This window comes from Pholcus phalangioides, unplaced genomic scaffold (assembly GCF_987345545.1).
Source record: "Pholcus phalangioides strain wild (caught in Gottingen) unplaced genomic scaffold, Ppha-v1.0 ptg000172l_1, whole genome shotgun sequence".
NCBI classification, from domain to species: Eukaryota; Metazoa; Arthropoda; class Arachnida; order Araneae; family Pholcidae; genus Pholcus; species Pholcus phalangioides.
Window position 1 is genome coordinate 7,807,702 of NW_028301637.1, and position 24,202 is coordinate 7,831,903.

The window sequence follows — 24,202 nt, forward strand, 5'->3', positions numbered from 1 at the left end:
TAAATGAACTAGCGATGCTAGCGCTGTGAAACTTTCACGAAAGATAGTCTAGATATATGAGTTGTTAACCCAATTATTCGCCCACAGATGCCGCTGGTGGTTACACAAATATAAAATCAGTCACTTTTTCCACTGGACAGACTGTGTATATGTTATCCACAGTGTGTGCGCGAACAACTAAATAGTTTGAATATAAAAGACCTGATACATATATAAAAAGGCACACGTCATCAGAATGGAGTAAGTTGTGATGTTGGTGCAATGTTTATCAATTCTTTTTTTTTCGTGGAGAATCTTATCAACAGCTGTCCTCTATATTTTCATATTCAAAGGTGGAAAGTCATTTTATGGACACCCTGTATGCATAGGAAAACGTAAATTTATTCGAAATGAATAGATTTAATGCGATGATTGTAGTAAAAAGATAAAACACATTAAAAACTTAACAATTTATTTGGGCATATTGAGAAAGAAGTATAAGGATAAAGAAGACATGTTTATATATGAATCGTTGGTACAATCACGCACAAGAAGCGTGGGGGCGGCGCCATCTATACGGATAACAACGCACTACAGATTTACCATGTGGGAGGATACTTGCTTTTTTTTTATTTTGAAAATTTAGTGTGATGTCGCGCTGAAAAGAAGCAGCAGTTAAAATGACTGCCGGTGGCTCTTACAGGTATAACGTATAGTCCGGCCCTTCTAGTTAGTGTTAAAAAGAAGTATATTGGAATGAATTGAGAAGCTTTCCATACTGAGATAGAACGAAACGATGAACCTCTCTGCTAATTATACCGAGTACAGATGACTGGATGATGATTGGAGACAAAGACGCATTCCTCTGTGGAGAATCGAATCATCAACGGCGCACTTTCCGGGCGCGTGCTCTACCATTAAGCTGCAGAGGACAGTGATTTTCTTTCCTAAGGACAATGTGTTCCTTTGGGCTGAACGGGACTGCGCAAGTACAGAACTGGTAGAGCACGCGCCCGTAAATGAGGTTGATGGTTTGATATCCCACAGAGGAATGTGACTTTTCTTTCCGATTATCTCCGCTTGGTATCTAGTTATCTGTACTTCGCATACTTAGATAAGGCGAACAATCATTTTAATGGGCAGAGGGAATTAAAAAGAGTAGTATTAATTATTATGTAATATATTAATTATTAGCATTTTTTTTCTTTCGCGATACATGCATTTACGTTGGGTTTCTACATTTCGATTTCCAGTCTCATGTTGAAAACTATTAAATTCCATGACCACAAGTATTCCTATTACAACCCCAAGACTCATCACTATATCACTAGATCTCGTACTCATCTGATACCAGTCCACGGAAGAACTAACATTTTCTACCGAAATACAAATTCTCTTGGACATAGAACTCAATCCCAGCCACGATCCTTGACACTCATAGATAATCTGTTTGTTAGAGAAGAAATTTAAATGTCATTTATTACTGACAAACTAGCCTCTTGTATATTTATATGTACATGCGTGTGAATGCGTATAAATGAGCGTATTACATATGTGATCACTAGAGCTTGGATTATATGCACTAAAAAAGTGGCAAAATATGCTCTAAAAATATGCAAATATGCACTTAAAAATGCAAAAATATGTAGTTAAAAATGCAAAAATATGTAGTTGAAAATGCAAAAATATGTAGTTGAAAATTCAAAAATATGTAGTTGAAAATTCAAAAATATGTAGTTAAAAATGCACAAATATCCACTTAAAAATGCAAAAATAAGCACTTAAAAATGCAAAAATAAGCACTTAAAAATGCAAAAATAAGCACTTAAAATACAAAAGTGCACTTAAAATGCCAAAATATGCACTGAAAATCCCAAACTATGCATAAAACCACCCCAAAATTGCACTAGAAATCTTGAAAAAGACCGAAATATGCACAAAAAAAAGAGAAAATATGCATTAAAAAATCACCATGCAAAAAAAGGCAGATGTGTTTTTAAAAGGCATCTTTTCTATTTCTTAGTGCATATGTATTTCATTTACAAAAAATATTCCAATATAATATTTTGCATATTATATTGCATATGCAAATAACTTCTACATATTTTTCATTCAGGCATTTTTCAATTTTTAGTTTGCCGTAGCTGCTCAATAACGAAAATAGCAGTAACAAAAGAATTTCGACACTATTTCTAAACAAAAATTTAACACTTTGCCATATCTCTAGAAATAACCTTACAATAAAACAGTTAATGCTCGTAAAATACTTTATAAATACGTATTAAGTCGCTAAATTTTACCTTAATAAAATATTATGAACAATATTTATTTGAAAAATTATATAAAAAAAAATTGAATGAGCTTAAATAAACCTTCAAAAATATGCACTTCGAAGAAGTGTCATTATGCAAAATATGCAATATGAAACTTCTTTGATTTTATGCATTATGTGCATAAAAAGGCCAAAATATGCAAATGCATATGCACATACTCCGGGCTCTAGTGATCACAATACACATTTTTTTAGTTAGTGTATTACGCTTTTGCCATTTTTATTTTCACTCGGGTGGAATGAGCTTATCAGATATTTTCTCCCTTATCCCATCTACATCAATGTGTGTATATATGCAATCATACATGTAAATTTTAACAATTTTCGTGCATATGTAAAAACGTGTAGGTAAAATACATTTGAATTTCATTATATATGTCATCCATTATTTTTTTCATGAACATATTTTCCTCAGCCACCTCGCTGGGTAATTTGCCTGTTGTGGCCTTTGTGTATGTATTTGTATTTGGATAAAATCAATTCTAAGAAATAAAACGTTTGCACGATAGATCTTTTCCACAGCGATTATGAGTTTGGAAGATAATTTTGACCTAGATTTCGAGAATAATAATGAAAACGAAATTTCGAATAAGGAATAGAAATTGAAGTTGTCTTCGGATTTTCATTTCATTTCTGCAAAGTCGGGATGGCCAAAGTTACGTGAAAGTACGGTAATGTCACGGCAAATACGCGGCCCGTGGTCACCCTACACTCAAGCACCTCCTTATTAATGCCAAGAGCAAAACTATGTGGCAAGGTTGGAGAAAATAAACTCAACTCGTATCAATGCCGGCTGAAAGCCCCAAGAAACTCTTTCCCAATCGACAATGGCAATCAATAACTTAAAACTTTGGAATTTCATTTCAGAAAAGCATTCTTGTGATTTTTTCGTCCAACAGAAATTTTGATTGTTGTACAAACAGTTGTTGTTTAATTGAACACGAGACTTGAAAAGACGTTTTGATTGTTGGAAAACAACTGTTGATGATCAAATGGAACTTATAAAAAGGAAGCCATTCTGTGATAGTTTGAAATGTTTTTCCTTCAGTTAAATTCCAAATTGGGTTGGGATTTCATAAAACTGACACTATGTACGACCGAGCTTCCTCTTGAGGAGTAACTGGCGCTCTGCAAAGATTGAACCGAGGTGGGAGCGGGCTGGCTGTCCTGCAGACGCAGTTTGCTGTTCGCGAACCTGATCTTAGAGCTGGGGATAGAGGGACAGGTGCGGAGCGGCCTGGCTCTGCGAAATAAGCGCCCCTACAAGCTTGGAAGTAGGTGCTGCCAAGGCGACTGGGATACGACCGTATCCAGTGGCTGTTGGTCCTACACGGTCAGTTTTATTAGCGCTGATTGTAGATTAAGACGATGCGCCTCGACTCACAGAGAGAAATTGGATACGGTAAGGTTGGTTAGTGGAGGGTGCGGGATGGCTATCTTCCCATCCCTATCACAAGTCGTTTTGCGAGTGTCTGGCAAACAGTAGGAGTGTAGAGTTGGAACTAACTGTCAGCCTGAAACGACATCTCTTCGTGTTAAGAGCAGTCGTCTTGTGCAATCAGCTTTGATTTTTAATGTGGGAGGGAATTGGTTTTTAACTGAAATTTGTATCGATTTTTATCCATAGTATGACCACAGTATTGTAGAATTTTATGTATAGAAGAGGTAATGGGCAGGGCCGTATTTATGTTTTTGCCACCTGTGGGCTATACAATTTTGCCACCCCCTCTCCCATTTCAGCCCCAACTTTTCTAACCCCCTTCCTTCCACCCCTCCCATGCCATTACTTGATTATTTTTAAAGTTATACAAATACAAATACAACGCCACAACAGGCAAATTGCCCAACGAGGTGGCTGAGTTAAGAACATCATGGATCCCCTACCTACTACTGCTACCCCACACATGCACCCCCCCCCCCAACGAATCGGTAAATGCGGGAATGTGCGTGTACGTGTAGTGCAACCTGACGTATAGTTTGTTTCTGTGTAATGCTTGTTATGTGTAGTGCTGTCATCTGTCCCCAGTTTTACTAACTATGAGTGAAGTGTTATGGTTGAATGATTTACCGTTGTAGGACTGTTGCTCTCTGTGGCGAGACTTTTTAACGGGGAGATCGGCTCGCATTTGCGCCTTGAAGTTGGGAACCACAGAAAACCAACTTCAGCCGACCACCACTGTGGGGTTCGAACCCGGATCCTCGCATCACGAGTCCGGCACTATAACCACTCGACCACCACAGCGGCCAAGAAACGTTATAAATAAATAAATAAATTATAAATAAAAATAATTAACAATTATGTTTAATTATTTTTTAAAGTTTATAACGAAAGTATTATTGTAATACGGGTGCATCAGTAACAGAGCGTATGACATTTTGATGGTGAACCATTGGTGCTACAGGTATACTTCTAATTAGAAAATTATTATCCAAATAACGTCTAGTACTCGGACGTGTCATTCACGTTGTAGTTATTGAAATAGAAAAATCAACTTTTCATAGATTAGATTCACCCGATTAGAAAGAGGTTACTCTGTCTCTCCTGATACCAAAAAAAGAAAGAAAATCCACGTTTCTAAGTGCAATATTTGCCGAAATGTTTAAATTAAAAACCGGAGAAATTTTGGAAGAGAACAGCTTTGATTCAATGAATTTCCAGCCATTTATTTTTTTCTTTGATAACTTAATGCCCGTTTTTCAGCTGGAGGGCATCGAGACTGTGTACGACTTAATACCGATTATGCTTTGCAATCTATTTAACCATATAACTATATAACTATTAAAAATTTGAATCTTTTTGTCGTCATTAAGAGTGTGGAAAGTATCAGAAAGTTTAGATTTTTAATATTACGTTAATGGAAGTGTATTTCCATTATAGAGTATTACGAAAATTATGTAAAGATAGTCATTATTTATTATGTATCGTGTCAGCGTTTCTCAACCTATGGTCCGCGATGATGGTGTATAATGGTCTGCTGGTAGACTTGATACCGAGTGGATAGAACGTCGCAACGAACGTGTGCACCATGGTGGAACAGAGATCTGGAAATCCATAGGAAACTGCTACGAGCTAAAGAGAGACGTTGGAGGAAGTCGCCGGAAGCACAGAAACAGCAAGCGATGGAATCTTTCCGGCAAGAGAAAGTGAGATATACTAAAGCCATTAGAAAAACAAAGCTCAATTCGTAGAAACAGTTTCGTGCGGAGATGGCAGATAGTAACGGGAGCATCGGAAGGTTGCCATTTTAAAGACATTGCCCAACAACAACTACACGAGCTTTATCTGGATATAAAAGAAGAGATAATAGGCGAGGAAATACAGCTTACAACAAGAGCTCAAGAAGAAACAGAAATAACAAGAGGAGAGATACAATGAACATTAAATCAAACAAATAACCGAAAGGCATCCGGACTGGACAACATCAGTTATAAACTATTGAAAGCTATCAACAAACAGTTCCCAAATCTTCTATTCCATCTATTCAATCAGTGCGTCAAATATCATTGCTTTCCCGAGCATTTCAAAACAGGGAAAATCCTTCTATTTCTAAAAAAGGACCAAAATCCAGCAAACCTATCATCATATCGACCAATATCTCTATTATCAACAATAGACAAAGTATTTGAAAGAATTTTGGTTCAAAGAATGACATATCATATTGAAAGATTATCCTGGCTGCATGAAAATCAATATGGATTCCGAGAAGGTAAATTGGCTGAGCATGTTCTGTACATTCTGAAAGAAGAAATAGGAAATAGAAGGAAAGAAAGCAAAAACGTGGCCGTTATTTCAATAGACATAAAAAGTGCCTTTGAAAATCTACGATATGCCTCTATTATAGATAAGCTTCGCCAACTTCCGATATCTGAGCAACTTCTGAAAACAGTCGAAGATATACTCCATAATAGAGAAGTAGTAATGATTACAGCTGGAGAAGAGGTAAGGAAGCATCAATACAAAGGCTGTCCCCAAGGCTCATGTTCTGGACCACTCTTATGGAACCTTCTGGTTGACGAAATTCTGAAAGAGCTATGGCCATCAAATGTGAAAGTACAGGCATATGCAGACGAAATTTTCCTGATAGTCTCATACCACACAGTCAAAGGCACTGCAAAAATAGCGATGGAAGCCTTAGAAAAATTTACGATATGGTTGAGAAAACATTACTTGACAGTCGCAGCAGATAAAACAAAGTTTCTATGGATATCTTCAAAAAAACCTCCCACCATCAGAATGCTTGGAAAATCTATAAAAAGAACAGATGTATTAAAATACCTCGGCGTGTACGTAGATTCTAGACTAACTTGGAGTCCACACATAGAAAAACAAACCAAAAAAATTAATAAGCTTCTTCTCCAGCTCCAAAACTTCGGCGGAGCGAAATGGGGAATCAAATATCGACACCGACGAGTTCTCTATTGGACAATAGCAACACGAATAATGGCTCACGCAACACCTATTTGGTACGCAGGCGCAACCAACTCCATGAAACAGAAATTAGACTCAGCCCAACGTAATTTACTATTATATATCACAGGAGCGTACCACACAACACCAAATAGCGCATTATATGTCATTAGAGGTTGTCCGCCTTGGAGCCTATGGATGAATTATGAAGCACAAATGTTTCTATTGTTACGTCTACACCGACAGCAAAGATTGGTGCATTAAACTTTGCTCCAGAAGAGTATCAGAGACGGGAAAAACAAATAACTATCCACCCATCGGAAGACCTGCATCAACACCAGGTATCTATCGGGAATAACCAGAACAAAGAAGGGGTAGTAAGCTAGAAAACGACAATAATATCTTTCAAGCTGAATTACTAGCGTTATACATGGCAACCATAAAAGCTCAAGAATTCCAACAAGCAACTATAATCTATAGCGATAGCCTTTCAAGTATATATGCAATACAGAACCCGATGACCATCCATGCTATGGCTAGGGAAATTCGGCAGGTCCTCCACAAGAACCCACAAATTCGCATATCTTGGATCAAAGCGCACGTGGGTGAGTGGGGGAACGAAGAAGCAGACGCAATAGCCAAGGCAGCGACAATCAATGGCGCACATTTAATTAAAATATTATTACCATCATCAACAGCGAAACAAAAGGCAAGAAAAGAAATACTCAATCTATGGCAAACCCGATAGAATGATGCCAAAACTGGAAGAAGTGTCCACAAAATAGTACCAAAAGTTTCATACAACACAAAAAATTGGAGCAGAGAACTTGTATTTTTTACAACCAATCACGGACCTTTTCCAAATTGCCTTCACCGTTTCAAAAAACGAGGAACAGATCATTGCCTTTGTGGTGAAATCGGCACTCCCATCCATTACTTGACAACATGTACATTAACTGCACATCTAAAGCGCATGGCTGTGCCCGCTGCTGGAAATGCCACACTCTGGATCAGAGAGATTTTTAAAGACAAAAGTAGAATAAATAAAGTCAAGAAAATAATTAGATGGATGGAAGAAAATGAAGACAAAGTGATCCCACGGACGCCATATCAGCCAATAGCACAAGTTCAAACTGCACCACCTCGCCGCTCACAAAGAAAAAAGAAACTGATCAACTACAAAGAAGACTGACTGATAGCACAAGACCAGTATAATGTCATGGAAGTCGAACGATTTAAATTGAGGATGAAATCGATTATGAATTTTATCTGATTTATTATTGATTTCAATATGTGATTTAGGACTTTATATTCGAATTAAGATTTAATATGGAATATATAGGATTATATGCTTGATTTCCGATTGTATACGTAGATTTGTGGTCTCGCAATTGATTTTACACTTAGATTATGATTTTACACTTAGATTATGATTTTACACTTAGATTATGATTTTACACTTAGATTATGATTTTACACTTAGATTATGATTTTACACTTAGATTATGATTTTATAGTTGTTATGATTGTAATTGCCATATGGCGATTTGGCCTGGGTATCTTTCGGTTTGACGGTAGACTTGATAATTCAATTCCAACAGGATGGAAAATTAATCAATTGTTGTAATTGATATTGTAGTAATATCCATAAGGATTCACAAATAAAATTTGTACCTCCATACTTAGGGTCATTTTACCTCTACAAAGTTATAATGACCTTTGAATAGAAAAAGAATGATAACACCAGTCTTCTCTGCATTTTTAAACTTTCTGTCAGACGATTTCTTAAAAGTCAGTGCATCTTGAATAAATTTTTGATGCTGATTCCGGAAATGACTTCCATTTTTGTCTATCACGTCAGGTTTTTACAAAAATAAGAAGTCATGTTTTCAATATTTTAACTATTGTAATCAAAAATCAATCACCATTTCATACAACGTATTTGGTTGCACAATTTAAAAATACTGTAAAGAACTGTCCTAATAATTTCATGAATATTCTTTAATGAAACGAAAAGCAAACAGTGTTCCATTTAACAAACTTTCTCCTTTTTGACTTTCTTGCAGATCCTCCTTCATCGATTCTGTACCTCTTCCACATCCCACAATAGTCCATACTTTCATTCCATCTTCCCTGGTGTGAAAAGTGCACTTTTACACTCATGTTACAACCCAACTTCTTGAAATTCTCTAATATTGTTTCAACAATGTTCCTGTAATTTGGATCTTTGTTATTTCCTAGAAAGTTTTCGGAAACAGATGAGAAGGCGGTCCATGCGTCTTTTTCTCTCTCATCCATAATTTCTTCAAAATCTTTGGCCTTCATCAATTTTTTGGATTTGAGGACCAACAAAAATTTCAGCTTTCAATTTTCCGTGTGTGATGGAGGGAAATTTCCCAGAAAGGTACTTGAAGCAGGGCCCATCTTGTGGTAGAACCCTTACAAACTGCTTCATCAAGCCCAATTTGATGTATAATGGAGGGAGCAAGATCTTTTGGGGATCTACGAGCGGTTTGTGCAGGATATTTTTAGTCCCAGGAACAAAATTTCTCCGCTCTGGCCAAACTCTCACAATCCAATGCTTTTGCTTTGCCCAACTGTCCCATTCACATAGAAAGCAAGGCATTTTTGTGTACCCATCTTCTTGTCCCAATTGTATTTCTATAACTTTGAAGTCACCACAGATGAGCCATTTGTGTACCGCATACTGAATATTTTGCTTAACACTTCCTTCATGTTCTCGAATATCTCTTTCATTTGAACCGAATGGGCCACAGGAATGGACCCATGCACATTCCCATTATGCAGTAACGCGCCTTTGAGGCTCCTCTTGGAAGTTCAGATCACGTACTAGATCGTTAAGTTCACTCTGTGGAGAACCGTTTTGAATTAAAGTCACCTTCAGGCTCATAGACATCATCACTATCATCTTCGGAGATTGTAGCACGTTCACATTCAACATCGTCTGCCACGTTCTGTAAAGCAGCTGGACGAACAGGGGTAGGCGGTTCTTGTTCATGTGGAACTGGCCTAATGGCTGAAGAAATGCCTGATACACAATGTTGTTCTTATTTTTTGTATTGCATCCCTGTACATTAATTAAGCAGAAGTACAGTACTCATCACACTTACGATATGCCGTGCATAACATATATGAAATTATATTAGTTTTGCAGGCTATGTCATGATAATGATCAGTGAAATCCAGAATGCGGTTCATTGCAATACCTAAATCCACGCATGTATCCAATTGCTGTAACGTTTCATTACCTAGTTGATAATATTCAGGATCGGTGCGTCTACCTAAATGCATTGATCCACTTTTTGCATGATGAAATAGGTAGCTTATCCTGACAACTCCACTGGAAACGTTGTTGGCATGCAATTCTCAGGCCCCCCAGTGTTTTCCGCTCGAGAGAATAACTTCACATCATCAGAGAATTGCAATACAGAGGTGGGTGACACAACCTAAATAATATCGTAAGTGTACAAAGTAAAGAAGATCGGGCCTTACACCGATCCCTGGACGACTCCGCTTGGCACCTGACATTCTCTAGACATCACGCTGGCTACGCGAACCTGATGAACTCTGTATGAGAGCAGTTATTGAATTATCCTCACAACTTTATCCGGAACCCCCCACACAAGCTAGCTTCCTCAGCAGTAGCAATCTGTCTACTTTATCAAATGCCTTTTGGAAATCGACGTAAATTACACCAATCTCGTGTCCAGAGTCTATAGCAATCTCCCATATATCATGACAAATCAACTGCTGCACAGGTAAGGAGCGGCCAGGAATGAAGCCAAACTGAACTGAGGGGATTAAGCCCATCTCGTCGGCAAATGTAAGTAACTGATTGACGATGCATCTCTCGAAAATTTTGCAGGATATATCGGTTAACGATACCGGGTGATAATTATTCGGATCTGCCCTGGAGCGTTTATTCTTATAAATTGGACGAATAACTGCAGTTTTCCAAAAGCATGGGATAGATCCGTAGTCATAGAAGGATGTGAAGAGATGGAGCTAACAAAGAAGATATCGGGTCTGAAAGACATACATGTACTCAATGTATATATATAGCTTATATATATATATATACTATATAGCGTTACAGCTTATATAGCGTTATATATATATATATATATATGTATGTATCAGGGGGCAACGGCCCCCCCCCCCGACCCCCCAAATGACCGGTCTGGTTTGCGGAGCGGCTGTTTCGAAACGCGCTATCGTTTCATGTTAGACCAGTGTTTCCCAAAGTGGGCGATGAATTATCCAGGATGGGCGACGGAAGTTACGGGTATATCATAGGATTCTATTTGTTCGCTGGAGTTGGGAGCGATGAGAGAAAATATTCTCAAAAGGGGGGGTCGATGTAACAAAAGGTTTGGGCAACTATGTGTTAGACCATAGTTTCCCAACGTTTTTTGTCCCATCGCCCCCTTGTTCAGAAATGTTTATCTCCCATCGCCCCCAACGCAATCCAACTCATAGGATCCTATGTTATGCCGTAGCTTCTACCGCCCCCCCCCCAGAACATTCCATCGCCGCCAAGGGGGCGTTAGCGCCCACGTTGGGAATCACTGTGTTAGACCATGCATTCCTTGATGACAATTGTTTACATTGGTGTGTATACTATCACCTCTTAAAGTTTCTCCCACCTTTTCTGAATCGCCCTGTATACGAATTTGGACATTACAAATGAAATGTTCCGGACTAAAATATCTGTCAAATTTCCAGAAATGAAGAAACCGTTCCCATTTACTCCAATTGACCTTATATCTGTTACCCAATCGCGCGCGCGCGATCTGTTCAGAGTTTAGGCCGTATTTTTCTAGAGCCGTTTAAAAACCTGTACTTAATCGTTATCTATGAGAATAGAATGTAACGCTCAGTGTCAGAACACCGTTCGTTTCCGTTACAGCAGGTACCCTCAAGAAATTCTTAGGACGATGATTTTTTGGCTGAAATTGCTCATCATATGCGTCGCAGCTAGGTGCTCGAACACTTTCGACGCCGATCTGGGTCACGTCTGGACAGCTTACAGAGATGTCTTCCCGAAGCCGTACGACGCAGCAAAAGACCCCGAAAGATTGGCCAAGCTGAGGCAGAATGCGGATACGATCGTCAGCCACAACATCGAAGCGGATCTCGGACAGCACTCCTACTACCTCGGTCTGAATAATTTCGGCGACATGACCGACGAGGAGCTGAAAAGCGTCCTCGAATGCGTCCCGCGGAGAGTCCGGTTGAACGAGACGAAGCCCGAGTACGTCGCGGTGCCTCAGACAGACACGATACCAAAGAGTTTCGACAACAGGAAACTCAACATCGTCAGCCCGGTCAAGCATCAAGGCGAATGCAGAAGCTGTTATGCCTTCGGAGCTGTAGGCGCGCTGGAAGGCCAGTGGGCCAAGAAACACGGCAAGTTGGTGGAACTCAGCGTTCAGAATGCGGTCGACTGTGCTTCGCCACGTGGATGTGAAGGTGGATTTCCACACACCGTATACGAATATATCATTGAGAACCACGGGATCGACAACGAGCGTTCGTATCCGTACGTCGGAATAGCGAAGCCGTGCAAATTCGACACTCGCTACGTCGCGGCCACCGAAGCAGCGTTCGCCGTTCTCGAACCTAGAAACGAAGAGAATCTGAGGAGTGCCGTCTATAACATCGGGCCGATCGCGATCCTCATCAACGCCAACGATACGGGGTTCCTTAACTATAAAGGAGGGGAAGTTTACAACCCTAGTTCCTGCTCGAAAGCTTACACCCACGTAATGCTCGTCGTCGGCTACGGATCCGAGAAAGGTCTTCCGTACTGGCTTCTGAAGAACACCTGGGGTCCATATTGGGGTGATGGAGGTTACATGAAGCTGATCCGAGATGAGAAAGGATCCTGTGGTGTCTACGTGAAGCCGACTTACCCCATCGTTTGAAGCATAGCCCATGTTAACAGTATTTCAGTACAGTGCCGTACTATTCTAACTGTTCGACGTGTTAATTAACAATAGAAGAAGTGCACAATATGCGATAGTTTTAAGATTGTGAGAAAGTTCAATAAGAACTCGTGATTTTGTAAATATTTCCGTGCAATACATTTATAATGCATTTTTGTGGCTCGTTTTTATTGCTTGCGTTTCTAACTCTAAAGCGGAAAAACGGAGGGGGTGGGTGGCTACGCAAAATCGGGCGTGTGCTAGCCCTGCACCTTCTAAAGATGAAAGGCCTCGGCAGTCTGCTTGTGACGTCAGTAAGTAGTCCATTTTCCCTCGGAATATTCGGGGATGAGCCATTATCATCGTTGTGAGGAAAAGAAATGATCGGGCTCAGAATTAGCGATTTCTATGCCCCACATCCAATCACCATGCGGTATTTGTGCGCGGTGGTAGAGTGGTCATAGTGACGGACTCGCATCGCGAGGATCTGGGTTCGAACCCAACCGTCGCCACAGTGGTGGTCGGTTGAAGTTGGTTTCCTATGGTTCCCAAATGCGAGCCGATCTCCCCATTAAAAAGTCCCGTCACAGAGAGCAACAGGCCTACAACGATGAATCATTCAATCGTTACAATTCACTCATAGTTAGAAAAACTGGTGGCAGATGGCAGCACACATAACAAACATTACACAGAAACAAACTTGGTGTCATTCAAGTATTACGTCAGCATCGTGGGGGGGGGGGGGGTTCGGATTTGCTGGCTTTTGATGACAGGAGGGGTTTGAAGGTTGCTTACGTCACCAACCACCCCTTTTTGAAGATATGAAATATTCTAAGCTGCTGACGAAATTTTGCTGACAGCGGGGGAAGGGGGATGTCAGTGTTTTGCTGATTTTTGCTGACAAGGGGGAAGGGGGTCGAAAATGGCTGAAAATCTGCTTACGTAATACTTGCATGACCCCCTTCACGTCAGCTTTCACTACACGCGCATTTCCGCAATTCGTTAGGTTCCGTAGAGGAATATGGACGAGGTGCATGTGTCTGTTTTAGTAGTAGTAGTGGTATTTGTTAGCCAACCAGGAAGGTTTTACGCCAAAATAAGAGGAAACGAAATACGATGCTGTGTTTCAAAATGTGGCAAACTTGCTAGGTACTCTGAATGACATTTATGACAAACAGTGCGGAGGCCTTCTATCTCTAGGAGGTACTGGCTAGCCACACCTCAAAACCGGGTACTCCGCGGATTGAAGCTACTAGTGTGGACCCGGCTACACACAAGCGCTGCATTTTAACAGCTGAAGAGTGAAATAGCATATTTAAGAATTCTTCTTTCTTCTAGTTCTATTTTGTGAGAGGGGGCCTCTCACAGTTTTTTAAGAAAAAAGTGTAAACTCAGTACTCCTCCTGGTCCAAAGCCCTGGCATCAGACACCCCCCCCCCCGCCCTCCCGCCCTTCCTTAGTTTCAGTCCTGATCAAACTTTCGACAAAGATTTCCAACTGTACAATCAAGTACCCTTAAAATTTTACAATTTTTTACCCGATGGGGTTGATGCTGGAAAAAAAAAATTGTACATTGAAAAACAATGTGCTATTTCATTCATTTTATCTGCAGTGCCCATATCCTGTTAATGCCCTAAGGACGTGCTTATTTTGCTTAATGGTTAAACCCTGCATGGCCCCCATTTTCAACTATTTCTCATTCCTGCGGCCCCCTTGCGACCATTTATTAATTTTCAACCCCCCCACCTCCTCTCCCTCCCCCTTTTCCATTAGAAGATAGTCATTCAAATATTATTTGAAGTATGAATATGGTTGAATTTAGTTAACACTTTCGGGTCTAAGGCCCCACCCCAGGCTAAAAAACAGCGTTAAATGCGGGAAAACGGTTTTACCCGTATTTTAAATGCATTCCCCCCCCCCCACAACTTTCCTCCGTTTTTCGAGCATCTCAGTGAATGTTGCACTTCGAAAAGTGGCTTTTTTTTTAGTTCGCATCAGAAGAGACAGGGCAACAATTTTTAAATTGGGTTTTTTGGGCACACGACGATAGAGTAAGTTAATTTTATATTTCGATAACTATAGAATCCCTTGCAACGTGAATGACATATCTGAGTTCGACAAGTGATTTGGATACTTTTTCTAACTGGAAGTATGTCTCTAGGACTAACGTTTCGCCATTAAAATGCCATACATCCCCAAATATGACGCCAAAATATGACGTCAGATTCAGTAAAATGACACTGCGTACACAGTGGGAATAGGTAACAGGGCATATGGTATTTTATTGGCGAACCGTTGGGCCTATAGCTATTCTTCCTAATAGAAGAAGTATCCTAGATAACATGCAGTATTCAGATATGCTGCCAGCCCCCCGTATTCGCGGGGGTTACGTTCCGGGGCTGATCGCGAATACGGAAAATCCGCGAATAACCGAAACCATAGTTTTTTCTTGTATATCTCGTGTATTGAACATCATGAGTAAATACAGTGCGTCGAACAAAGGCCTATCAAAGCGCGTACTTCTACGTGGAACCTTGGAACGAAAGGGCGCTGAAGGAGGCTGTATTCCGCGTTGGTCCGATAGCAATCGCAATCAATCAGACTGCCTTTCCCGAGGGCTACCGGAATGGAGTTGTCGATCCAGATTCTTGCTCCGATGATATCAACCACGCAGTCGTCGTCGTTGGCTACGGCGTCGAAAAGGGAACCCGGAAACCGTAGTGGTTGATGAAGAATAGTTTGGGAATCATATGGGGTGAGAAAGGCTACCAGAAGTTGATCCGAAACAAGCAAAACGGAATGCTTTCCATACAACATCCGACCAAATATTCTAAAATACATTTGGTACAGGTGAAATGTTCACAATTTACGAACCGTCACAACCAGACCGTTTGGGAAACCGGAAAATGTAGGTAAAAACGGGAGATTGGTTATCAGCCGATCAAAAGAGGTGAAAACTTCGAGCAATCATAACAGGTGTATGAATTCCTTTTTATCGGCTTCAGCACGCATTTCGCAATACAAAAGCTTTTTAGGTTCGATCGCCGTAGGTGATGCTGCTGGAAATCTCAGGACGATGATTTGGTTCGAACTGCTTATCTTGTGTATCGCAGCTAGGTGCTCGACCTCGTTCACCGTTGATCTGGAACACGTCTGGAACGCTTACAGAGATGTCTATCCGAAATCATACGGCGCTTCAAAAGACTCCGAAAGATTGCACAAGCTGAGGCAGAATTCGAAGATGGTGATGAGCCACAACATCGAGGCGGATCTCGCCCGACATTCCCACTGGCTCGGACTCAACAACTTCAGCGACATGACCGACGAAGAGTTGAGCCGTTTCAAGAATTGTGCCTTAGCGGTTGGCGAGTCGAACGAAACGAAAAACGCCATCTCGGCAATGTATAGTGCAAAGTTCGACGAAATTCCCGAAGAATTCGACAACAGGAAACTCAATCTAGTGACGTCTGTAAAGTATCAAGGTGCTTGTTTGAGCTGCTACGCTTTCGCAACAGTAGGAGCGTTGGAAGGTCAATGGGCCAAGTACAAGAACGAGCTCAAAAGTCTAAGCGTCCAAAACGTCGTCGACTGCTGCAAGAAAAACGGCTGCTCAAGAGGGTATTTTGAGGAGTCCTATGGGTACATCATCAAGAACGGCGGCATCGACACCGAAGAGTCCTATCCGTACCGCGCGTATAACGGAGCATGTAAATACAGTGCGTCGAACAAAGGGGCCTATCAAAGCGCGTACTTCTACGTGGAACCTTGGAACGAAAGAGCGCTGAAGGAGGCCGTATTCCGCGTTGGTCCGATAGCAATCGCAATCAATCAGACTGCCTTTCCCGAAGGCTACCGGAATGGAGTTGTCGATCCAGATTCTTGCTCGGATGATATCAACCACGCAGTCGTCGTTGTTGGCTACGGCGTCGATAAGGGAACCCGGAAACCGTACTGGTTGATGAAGAATAGTTTCGGAGTCACGTGGGGCGATAAAGGCTACCAGAAGTTGATTCGAAACAAGCAAAACGGAATGTGCGGAATCACCTCACATCCGTCGTATCCCGTGGTCTGATGATGGTGATTGAGAACTACATTCAGACACGTCACACTCTCCCAACAGCTGAACGAGAGATTAGTAGCAACGAATAGAAATGGAGTCGGATCTTTATGTGTTTTGGACAGAAATGTTTAATAAAAAATAGTCAGTGTTAATATTTGGCTATTATTATATGCGCATTGACTGAAGATCCACTTACTCGTTGAGAAGGCCCCCCTAGTTTTAAGCTGATTGTCCAATAGTCATTCACAAATATTTGCTTCCATTGAGTGCCTCCCACAACTGCAGTGAAGCAACAGCGGCATAGGCTGACTACACACTTTCCCAGCTTGGTCTAAAGTTTCTTGATTCATATTTGCTTCTAGAACACTCTCCATGTTGTGAGTTGTGACTGTTGGGGTTTTTAGACCATGTGTGGCCAGATGGATTGGAAGATCGGGAATGAAGGCGGCTCTCTCTCTCTCTCTCTCTCCATTGATTTTGGAGGGAGTGGAAGATCCTGGTCTTTATTCTCGACCAGCCTTCCAATACCTTCCAGCCCCAACATTGACAATGGTGGAGCGACCACACTACTCGCCATGACCAGGTCCGTCATTTGGGTGGGTCAGGGGAAGGGGGGAATGGCTTTTGAGAATACTCTACAAATGGTATTGGGCCAGGCTGGACATGAGAATGGGCACGGCTAAATTCAACGTTTAATTTTATTTTCATTCATCTCCCATTAGTCGTTTGGATGACTGGGCCTTCCACTCAAAAAAAATATTCAATCGACCCGCGGACTTTGGGATGCTGAAATCCACTGATTTAGGAATTTAGGATTCAACGCTTGCGTGTCTGAAAAATTCACCGCCCGAAAACTAACCGCCAGAAAATTCACAACTAGAAAAATTAACTGCCGGAAAATTCACCACTCGGAAAATTCCCTGCCATGCAATTCACCGCTAGGAAAATTCACCGCCGAAAAATTCACCACTAGCGAAATTCACCGACAACAGTTCGATGCGAGTCAGAAAGCGAGGGAGTGAGCGATTGAGTTACTGAGTCAGTGAGAGAGGGGTGAGTGAGTGACCTGGCGAGTGAGTGAGTGATTAAGTGATTGAAAATCTAAGTGACAAGCAAGAAAATCTAAACTTAATCTATATAGACCCACTATCTTAAAAAAACCAATAAGAAAGTGGGCGCTTTGTCTTTTCTAAGAGCAAAATAAATAAATAAATTCACGTTTCTAAGTGCAGTATTGGCAGGGATACGTGAATTCAAAAATCGGAGAAAATTTGAGGATCATACTTCATAGAATCATTTCTATAAAAAAAAAAAAAAAAGTTGGGGGGGGGGAAACTACATAAATGAGGGAAAGAAGCGTTTGCCGTTAGTTCATGCCGTTCTTTCCCGATTTTTGGACTCGAAAATCTCATCGAATATTTCACTCAGAAACGTGAAATTACCTTCGTTGGCCCCACGAGAGATTGGGCAAAAACTTTCTTTCAATTCTCTGACCTCCTGAGAACCATTACACAAAGAGACGGTATAATTTTTTAACTAAATCTGAAATTATGCAGAGGCTATATTAATAGGTCGAAATATCTCGAGGACCGGAAAGAATTTCTCACGGACCGGCACCAGTCCGCGAACCAGGGGTTAAAGAACCCTGTGTTAGAAAGAGCCCGTTCCATTTACCAATTAATTATTATCTACAGGCATAATAAGGGGCCGTTCAAGTATTACGTCAGCAGATTTTTAGACATTTTTGACCCTCCCCCCATTGTCAGTAAAAAACACTGACTCTCCTCTCCCCATTGTCAGCAGCTTAGAATATTTCATATCCTCAAAAAAGGGTGGTTGATGACGTAAGCAACTGTCAACCCCCCCTTCCCCCGCCATCAAAAATCAGAAAATCCGAAATCCCCCCCCCCCGATGCTGACGTGTAATACTTGAATGACCCCTAATATCACATAAAATCACTTGATACATCATTAGGAAATACAAAATTCTTTAATATAATCCATGTATAATAATAATTATGTACACGAGAATATTTCGTATAAATTTATGTACATAATACATGGTAATAAGTACAATCACGATGAAATAGTTTTTGACTGTCAATAACATTCTGTATATTATTTAGTTAAAAAAAAGAAAAGACATTCTGCATAAGGAACAGGATTGTACAGTACGTAATGCATGCTTTGATGGGGGGTACGTAACAAAGTGCAAAGCTCTCCTGCGTTTTATATACGCAAGCGTTGTTTCCACACTCAACACTGAAATTCGGTATAAAAGGCGTTATGATGTCGCTGGTGTGAAGGGTTGAATACGATGCACCAGGCGCGTGGAATAGAGCCACCTACAGCTGTTGTCGAATCGGAAGATGTCTGGAAAAAAAGGCGAGAGATTGTAATCAGGTTTTTACGCAACTAAAAAAAAAAATGATGTAATTTTTAGTGGCGCCATCTATCTTTTCAATTTTCTATGAGGGAATGTAACGTTGGAATTCAGTGGGTCTAACAATTACAGCGTAGATGAAATTTCCAATAGATTTTCCATGCGTCAGCTCACGCTTGAGTCCTTTTTGTCATAATTGGTAGGATGGGGGAAGGATTGTATTTACCCGTGACGCCATCTATCTTTTAAATTTGACGTGAGGGGCTGTAAAGTTTAAATTCAGTGGGTCTGATAATTACACGATATATATGAAATCTCCTATGTAAAACTCTGGTATCAGCTTATGCTGTCTGCCGTAATTGGGCGGATGGGGAAAAAAAATTTTATTTTTACATGGCGCCATCTGTCTTGAATTTGCTGTGAGGGAATTATATGACGGTGAAATTCAGTGGGTCTGACTATAGCCACTTATACAGTCGCCTTAGGTCTGACAACTGCAGTTCTATCCTATATGAGATTGCTAACCACTGCCATAATTGGGAAGACATCTTATTTCGATGAATAGGGAGTGTGAAAAAATAGTGTGCCAACTTTTGAAAGATGGTAGAAACCCATCGAGGCTATTTTTTGTCGTGGGATGCTCGGTCGGAAATGAAATGTCGCAAGAAGCTCAGCATTACTTATCTTAAGTCAACGAAACGATTGCCAACTGTTCTTTAGCATTACGAGATATACATTCTCGTATTTTCGCTGGCCTATCTATTTTTGGGCCTTCCCAGTTATTTTTCATATAAATGCCTCGTTTGTTCGGTAAAGAGCCTATTTCCTCAATTTGTAAGGAAGGAAATGGATAAAATAACCCTTAAAAATTGTTAAGATAATCGATAAATCGATAAGATAACGCTTTACTTCTCACTCAATAAGAATTTTGAAGCAATTTCAGCTAAAGATGAGGCAATTTTTATCTACTATTGTCTACTTTTTTTTTTTTTTGGTGACCATAAGCGATGTCCAGGCTTTGCCCCTTCGAATATGGCCACACAAATAAATAAGAGCAGCTATCAATTGCCCACAAGAAATAATTTCCTGAATAATAATTTTAGAAAAGTGTCAAAACAAAAATTATGCTAGGGAAGTGTCAGTACAAGAATAATACTGAAAACTATCAAAACAGAAATTATATGCTAAAAAGAGCAGTAAAACAGAAATAATGGTGAAGAAGCGTCAAAACCGAAACAACGTTAAAAACTGAAAACAGATATTATTTTAGAAAAGTGTCAAAACGGAAACAACTCTAGAAAACTGTTGAAACCGAAATGTTGATAGAAAATGATAGATAGTTAAAACGGATGATGCTAGGAAGTGTCAAAACAGAAATGATGTTAGAAAAATGCCAAAACAGAAAATACCGGTAATGCCAAAAAAGTGTCAAAATAGAAATACCGCTAATACCAGGAAAGTGTCAAAACAGAAATACCACCACCAAACCAGAACATGGCTCCCACTCTGTCCCAAGATAGGGATATAAAAAACAGAAATACCGGTAATGCTAGAAAAGTGTCAAAACAGAAATACCGGTAATGACAGAAAAGTTTCAAAACGGAAATACTGCTAGGAAAATGTCACAACAGAAACGATAATAGGAAAGTGTCAAAACAGAAACAATGCAACAGAAAAGTGTCACAACAGAAATTATGCTAGAAAAGTGTCACAACAGAAATTATGCTAGAAAAGTGTCACAACAGAAATTATGCTAGAAAAGTGTCACAACAGAAATTATGCTAGAAAAGTGTCAGTACAAGAATAATACTGAAAACTATCAAAACAGAAATTATATGCTAAAAAGAGCAGTAAAACAGAAATAATGGTGAAGAAGCGTCAAAACCGAAACAACGTTAAAAACTGAAAACAGATATTATTTTAGAAAAGTGTCAAAACGGAAACAACTCTAGAAAACTGTTGAAACCGAAATGTTGATAGAAAATGATAGATAGTTAAAACGGATGATGCTAGGAAGTGTCAAAACAGAAATGATGTTAGAAAAATGCCAAAACAGAAAATACCGGTAATGCCAAAAAAGTGTCAAAATAGAAATACCGCTAATACCAGGAAAGTGTCAAAACAGAAATACCACCACCAAACCAGAACATGGCTCCCACTCTGTCCCAAGATAGGGATATAAAAAACAGAAATACCGGTAATGCTAGAAAAGTGTCAAAACAGAAATACCGGTAATGACAGAAAAGTTTCAAAACGGAAATACTGCTAGGAAAATGTCACAACAGAAACGATAATAGGAAAGTGTCAAAACAGAAACAATGCAACAGAAAAGTGTCACAACAGAAATTATGCTAGAAAAGTGTCACAACAGAAATTATGCTAGAAAAGTGTCACAACAGAAATTATGCTAGAAAAGTGTCACAACAGAAATTATGCTAGAAAAGTGTCAGTACAAGAATAATACTGAAAACTATCAAAACAGAAATTATATGCTAAAAAGAGCAGTAAAACAGAAATAATGGTGAAAAAGTGTCAAAACAGAAATAATAATAAGCAAAACACAAACATATAATAATGGCAAAATAGTGTCAAAAATAGAAATACCGGTAATACCAGGAAAGTGTCAAAACAGAAATACCGGTAATGCTAGAAAAGTGTCGAAACAGAAATACCGGTAATGACAGAAAAGTTTCAAAACAGAAATACTGCTAGGAAAACGTCACAACAGAAATGGTGCTAGGAAAGTGTCAAAACAGAAACAACGCAACAGAAAAGTGTCACAATAGAAATTATGCTTGAAAAGCCTCAAAACAGAAACAGCGCTACAAAAGCGTCAAAACATAAACAAAGCTAGAAAGGTTGTCAAAACACAAATGATGCCAGAAAAGTGCCTAAACAGAAATACCGGTAATGCCAGAAAAGTGCCTAAACAGAAATACCGGTAATGCCAGAAAAGTGCCTAAACAGAAATACCGGTAATGCCAGAAAAGTGCCAAAACAGAAACAACGGTAATGCCAGAAAAGTGCCAAAACAGAAACAACGCTAGAAAAGCATGAAAACAGAAACAACGCTAGGAAAGTGTCAAAACATTAATAATGGTGTGTAGTGTGAAAACAGAAACAATGGTGTATAGTGTGAAAACAGAAACAATGATGTATAGTGTGAAAACAGAAGTAATGGTGAGTAGTATAACAGAAATAATACTAAAAAAATGTCAAACAGAAATAATGCTAGAAAAATGCCAAGAGAGAAATAATGATAGAAAAGCGTCAAAAATGATGCTAGAAAAACATTAAAACAATGCTAGAAAAATGCTTAAAAAGTAATCTATATTAATCAAAAATTGATAAGCGTCGCAGAAATCGTTTCAATATCACCGATACATAAATACTCTAGATGAAAATTTAATAGTTATAGCTATAATTTATCGTAACGCAATGTACAGTAAAGATTTCAAGGAGGTTCGTTAGGAAAAACGAAAAAATATACGGGACGGTAAAAAATACGTGTAAATACGGAAACATCTAGTGAAAAGCGGGTCATATGGTCATATCAAATATAGTACTTACATATTCCCGCCCTTTCGCAGTAGACTTGGTTGTCCACAGGAACGATGTGACTCTGTATCTTAGCCAAAGGACTGACCATCTCCTCGTGGTTCCGCCGTTCGACTTCACCATTGATCCTCAATCCGTTCGGCAGGTCATCGCCTGAGTCCAGCTTCTTATAAACGATATGTAGATAGACAGCATCTTCGGTCCAGAACTCGATGTTGATCTTCATTCCGGCTTTTGGCACTTCCACGGGGTAGTCGTAAATCGCTCTCGCAGCCAGGGACACGTCCACGACACCAGGGTCGGATGGAGATAGCCTCGGTCGATGGATACCGTAGTAGGAATTCGGGATTTTGCCACCATATCTTATCTGGAATCATAAAAAAATGATTCAATTTCACATGCAGATCGAGTATCTGGATTTTGATATTATTATTATAATACGTCGGGATGCCAAGTGAGCCAAACTTACGATTGCTGAACAGTTCGGGTCTCCATTTTCATCGACTCTTTCTCCGCCAAGGAACTTGGGAATTATTTCTGGCGATATGTACTTTTGCAGGGCTGCCGCTGAAGTTTCTGTAAAAGTTTTAAAAAAGATCATTAAACTGATGTTGTAAGAATGGTTGAAGATTATTATTATTATTATGTTTTTTTTTGGTGGTGGTACCGAACCGAACATATATAGGGTGTCCCAAAATTGATGAGTCCATTTGAAAAAATGGATAAATGTGAACAGAAAGAGCGATAGAAGTACACCGTTTGCTGCATTGGGCTGGGGAAAAACAATTAATTTTGAGTAGCACATTATTTTAAAATTAGCTATAAATTTCGGAAAGAGTTGACGCTACAGTCTGCAAAAACGAAAATACAGTTCACTCACACACTTTAATGCTCAATGTGATGACATTAGGACTCAACGTTTCTTTTTACAACAACTAGGGTGAGAATACGTCCCGTATTTCCCGGGACAGTCCCGGGTTTCTACTGTTTTTCTGGCGGTCCCGACTTTTTTTGCAGAAATGTCCCGGTTTTTCACGTATTTTCAACGAAGCCAACTTGAGTTTTAGTCTTCAAAATTACAGATTAAAATTATCTTCCTAACTCAGAAATTACATTACGATAATTACGACTACAAATAAGAATATTTATTTCACATATTTGTCATGTTTTTTTTTCTTTTCAAATTCACCGCAATTCGTAGTCCCGCTTCATTTCCGACCATTGGCGACTTTTTTTGTGATTTTAGCATGAGTTGGCAACTTTGTTCACTTTTGGCATAACTTGTGGCGATAATCGGCCATATCCCGTATTTTCACGTATTCCGAAGCACAATATCCCGTATTTTCCTCGAGCAAATATGGTCAGCCCAACAACAACCAAATTATAACTTTGTCCGAAAAAAAAATGCCGTTCGTAAGTATGATGACCATACGACCTCAACAAACAGCTACTTCTAGTATTAAACCAACAAACTTTTAGCATGTCGATAACAGACATTTGTCGTGCAGATTTCAAATGTCACCAGTATAATCCA

The 24,202-nt window shown here is 39.8% G+C and overlaps 1 protein-coding gene and 2 pseudogenes across 4 annotated transcripts in view; 2 read left to right on the forward strand and 1 right to left on the reverse strand.

Annotated features, from left to right (window-relative positions):
- The first annotated feature begins 11,677 nt into the window (after nt 1-11,677).
- Nucleotides 11,678-12,667, forward strand: LOC149063659 (cathepsin S pseudogene; annotated as a pseudogene).
- Nucleotides 12,668-15,743: 3,076 nt separating this feature from the next.
- LOC149063660 (cathepsin K pseudogene) lies at nt 15,744-16,739 on the forward strand (annotated as a pseudogene).
- A 1,959-nt stretch (nt 16,740-18,698) lies between these two features.
- The window catches only part of LOC149063661 (SEC14-like protein 2), a 108,600-nt gene continuing 103,096 nt past the window's right edge, over nt 18,699-24,202 (reverse strand). For all 4 annotated transcript variants that reach the window (XM_089255932.1, XM_089255931.1, XM_089255933.1 and 1 more), the window contains exons 11-13: nt 23,138-23,244; nt 22,681-23,035; nt 18,699-19,100 (exon numbers count right to left, since the gene is read on the reverse strand). In XM_089255932.1, the coding sequence (XP_089112058.1) occupies nt 19,012-19,100; nt 22,681-23,035; nt 23,138-23,244 (551 nt within the window). In that variant the 3' untranslated portion in view covers nt 18,699-19,011. The remainder of the gene's footprint in view (nt 19,101-22,680; nt 23,036-23,137; nt 23,245-24,202) is intronic.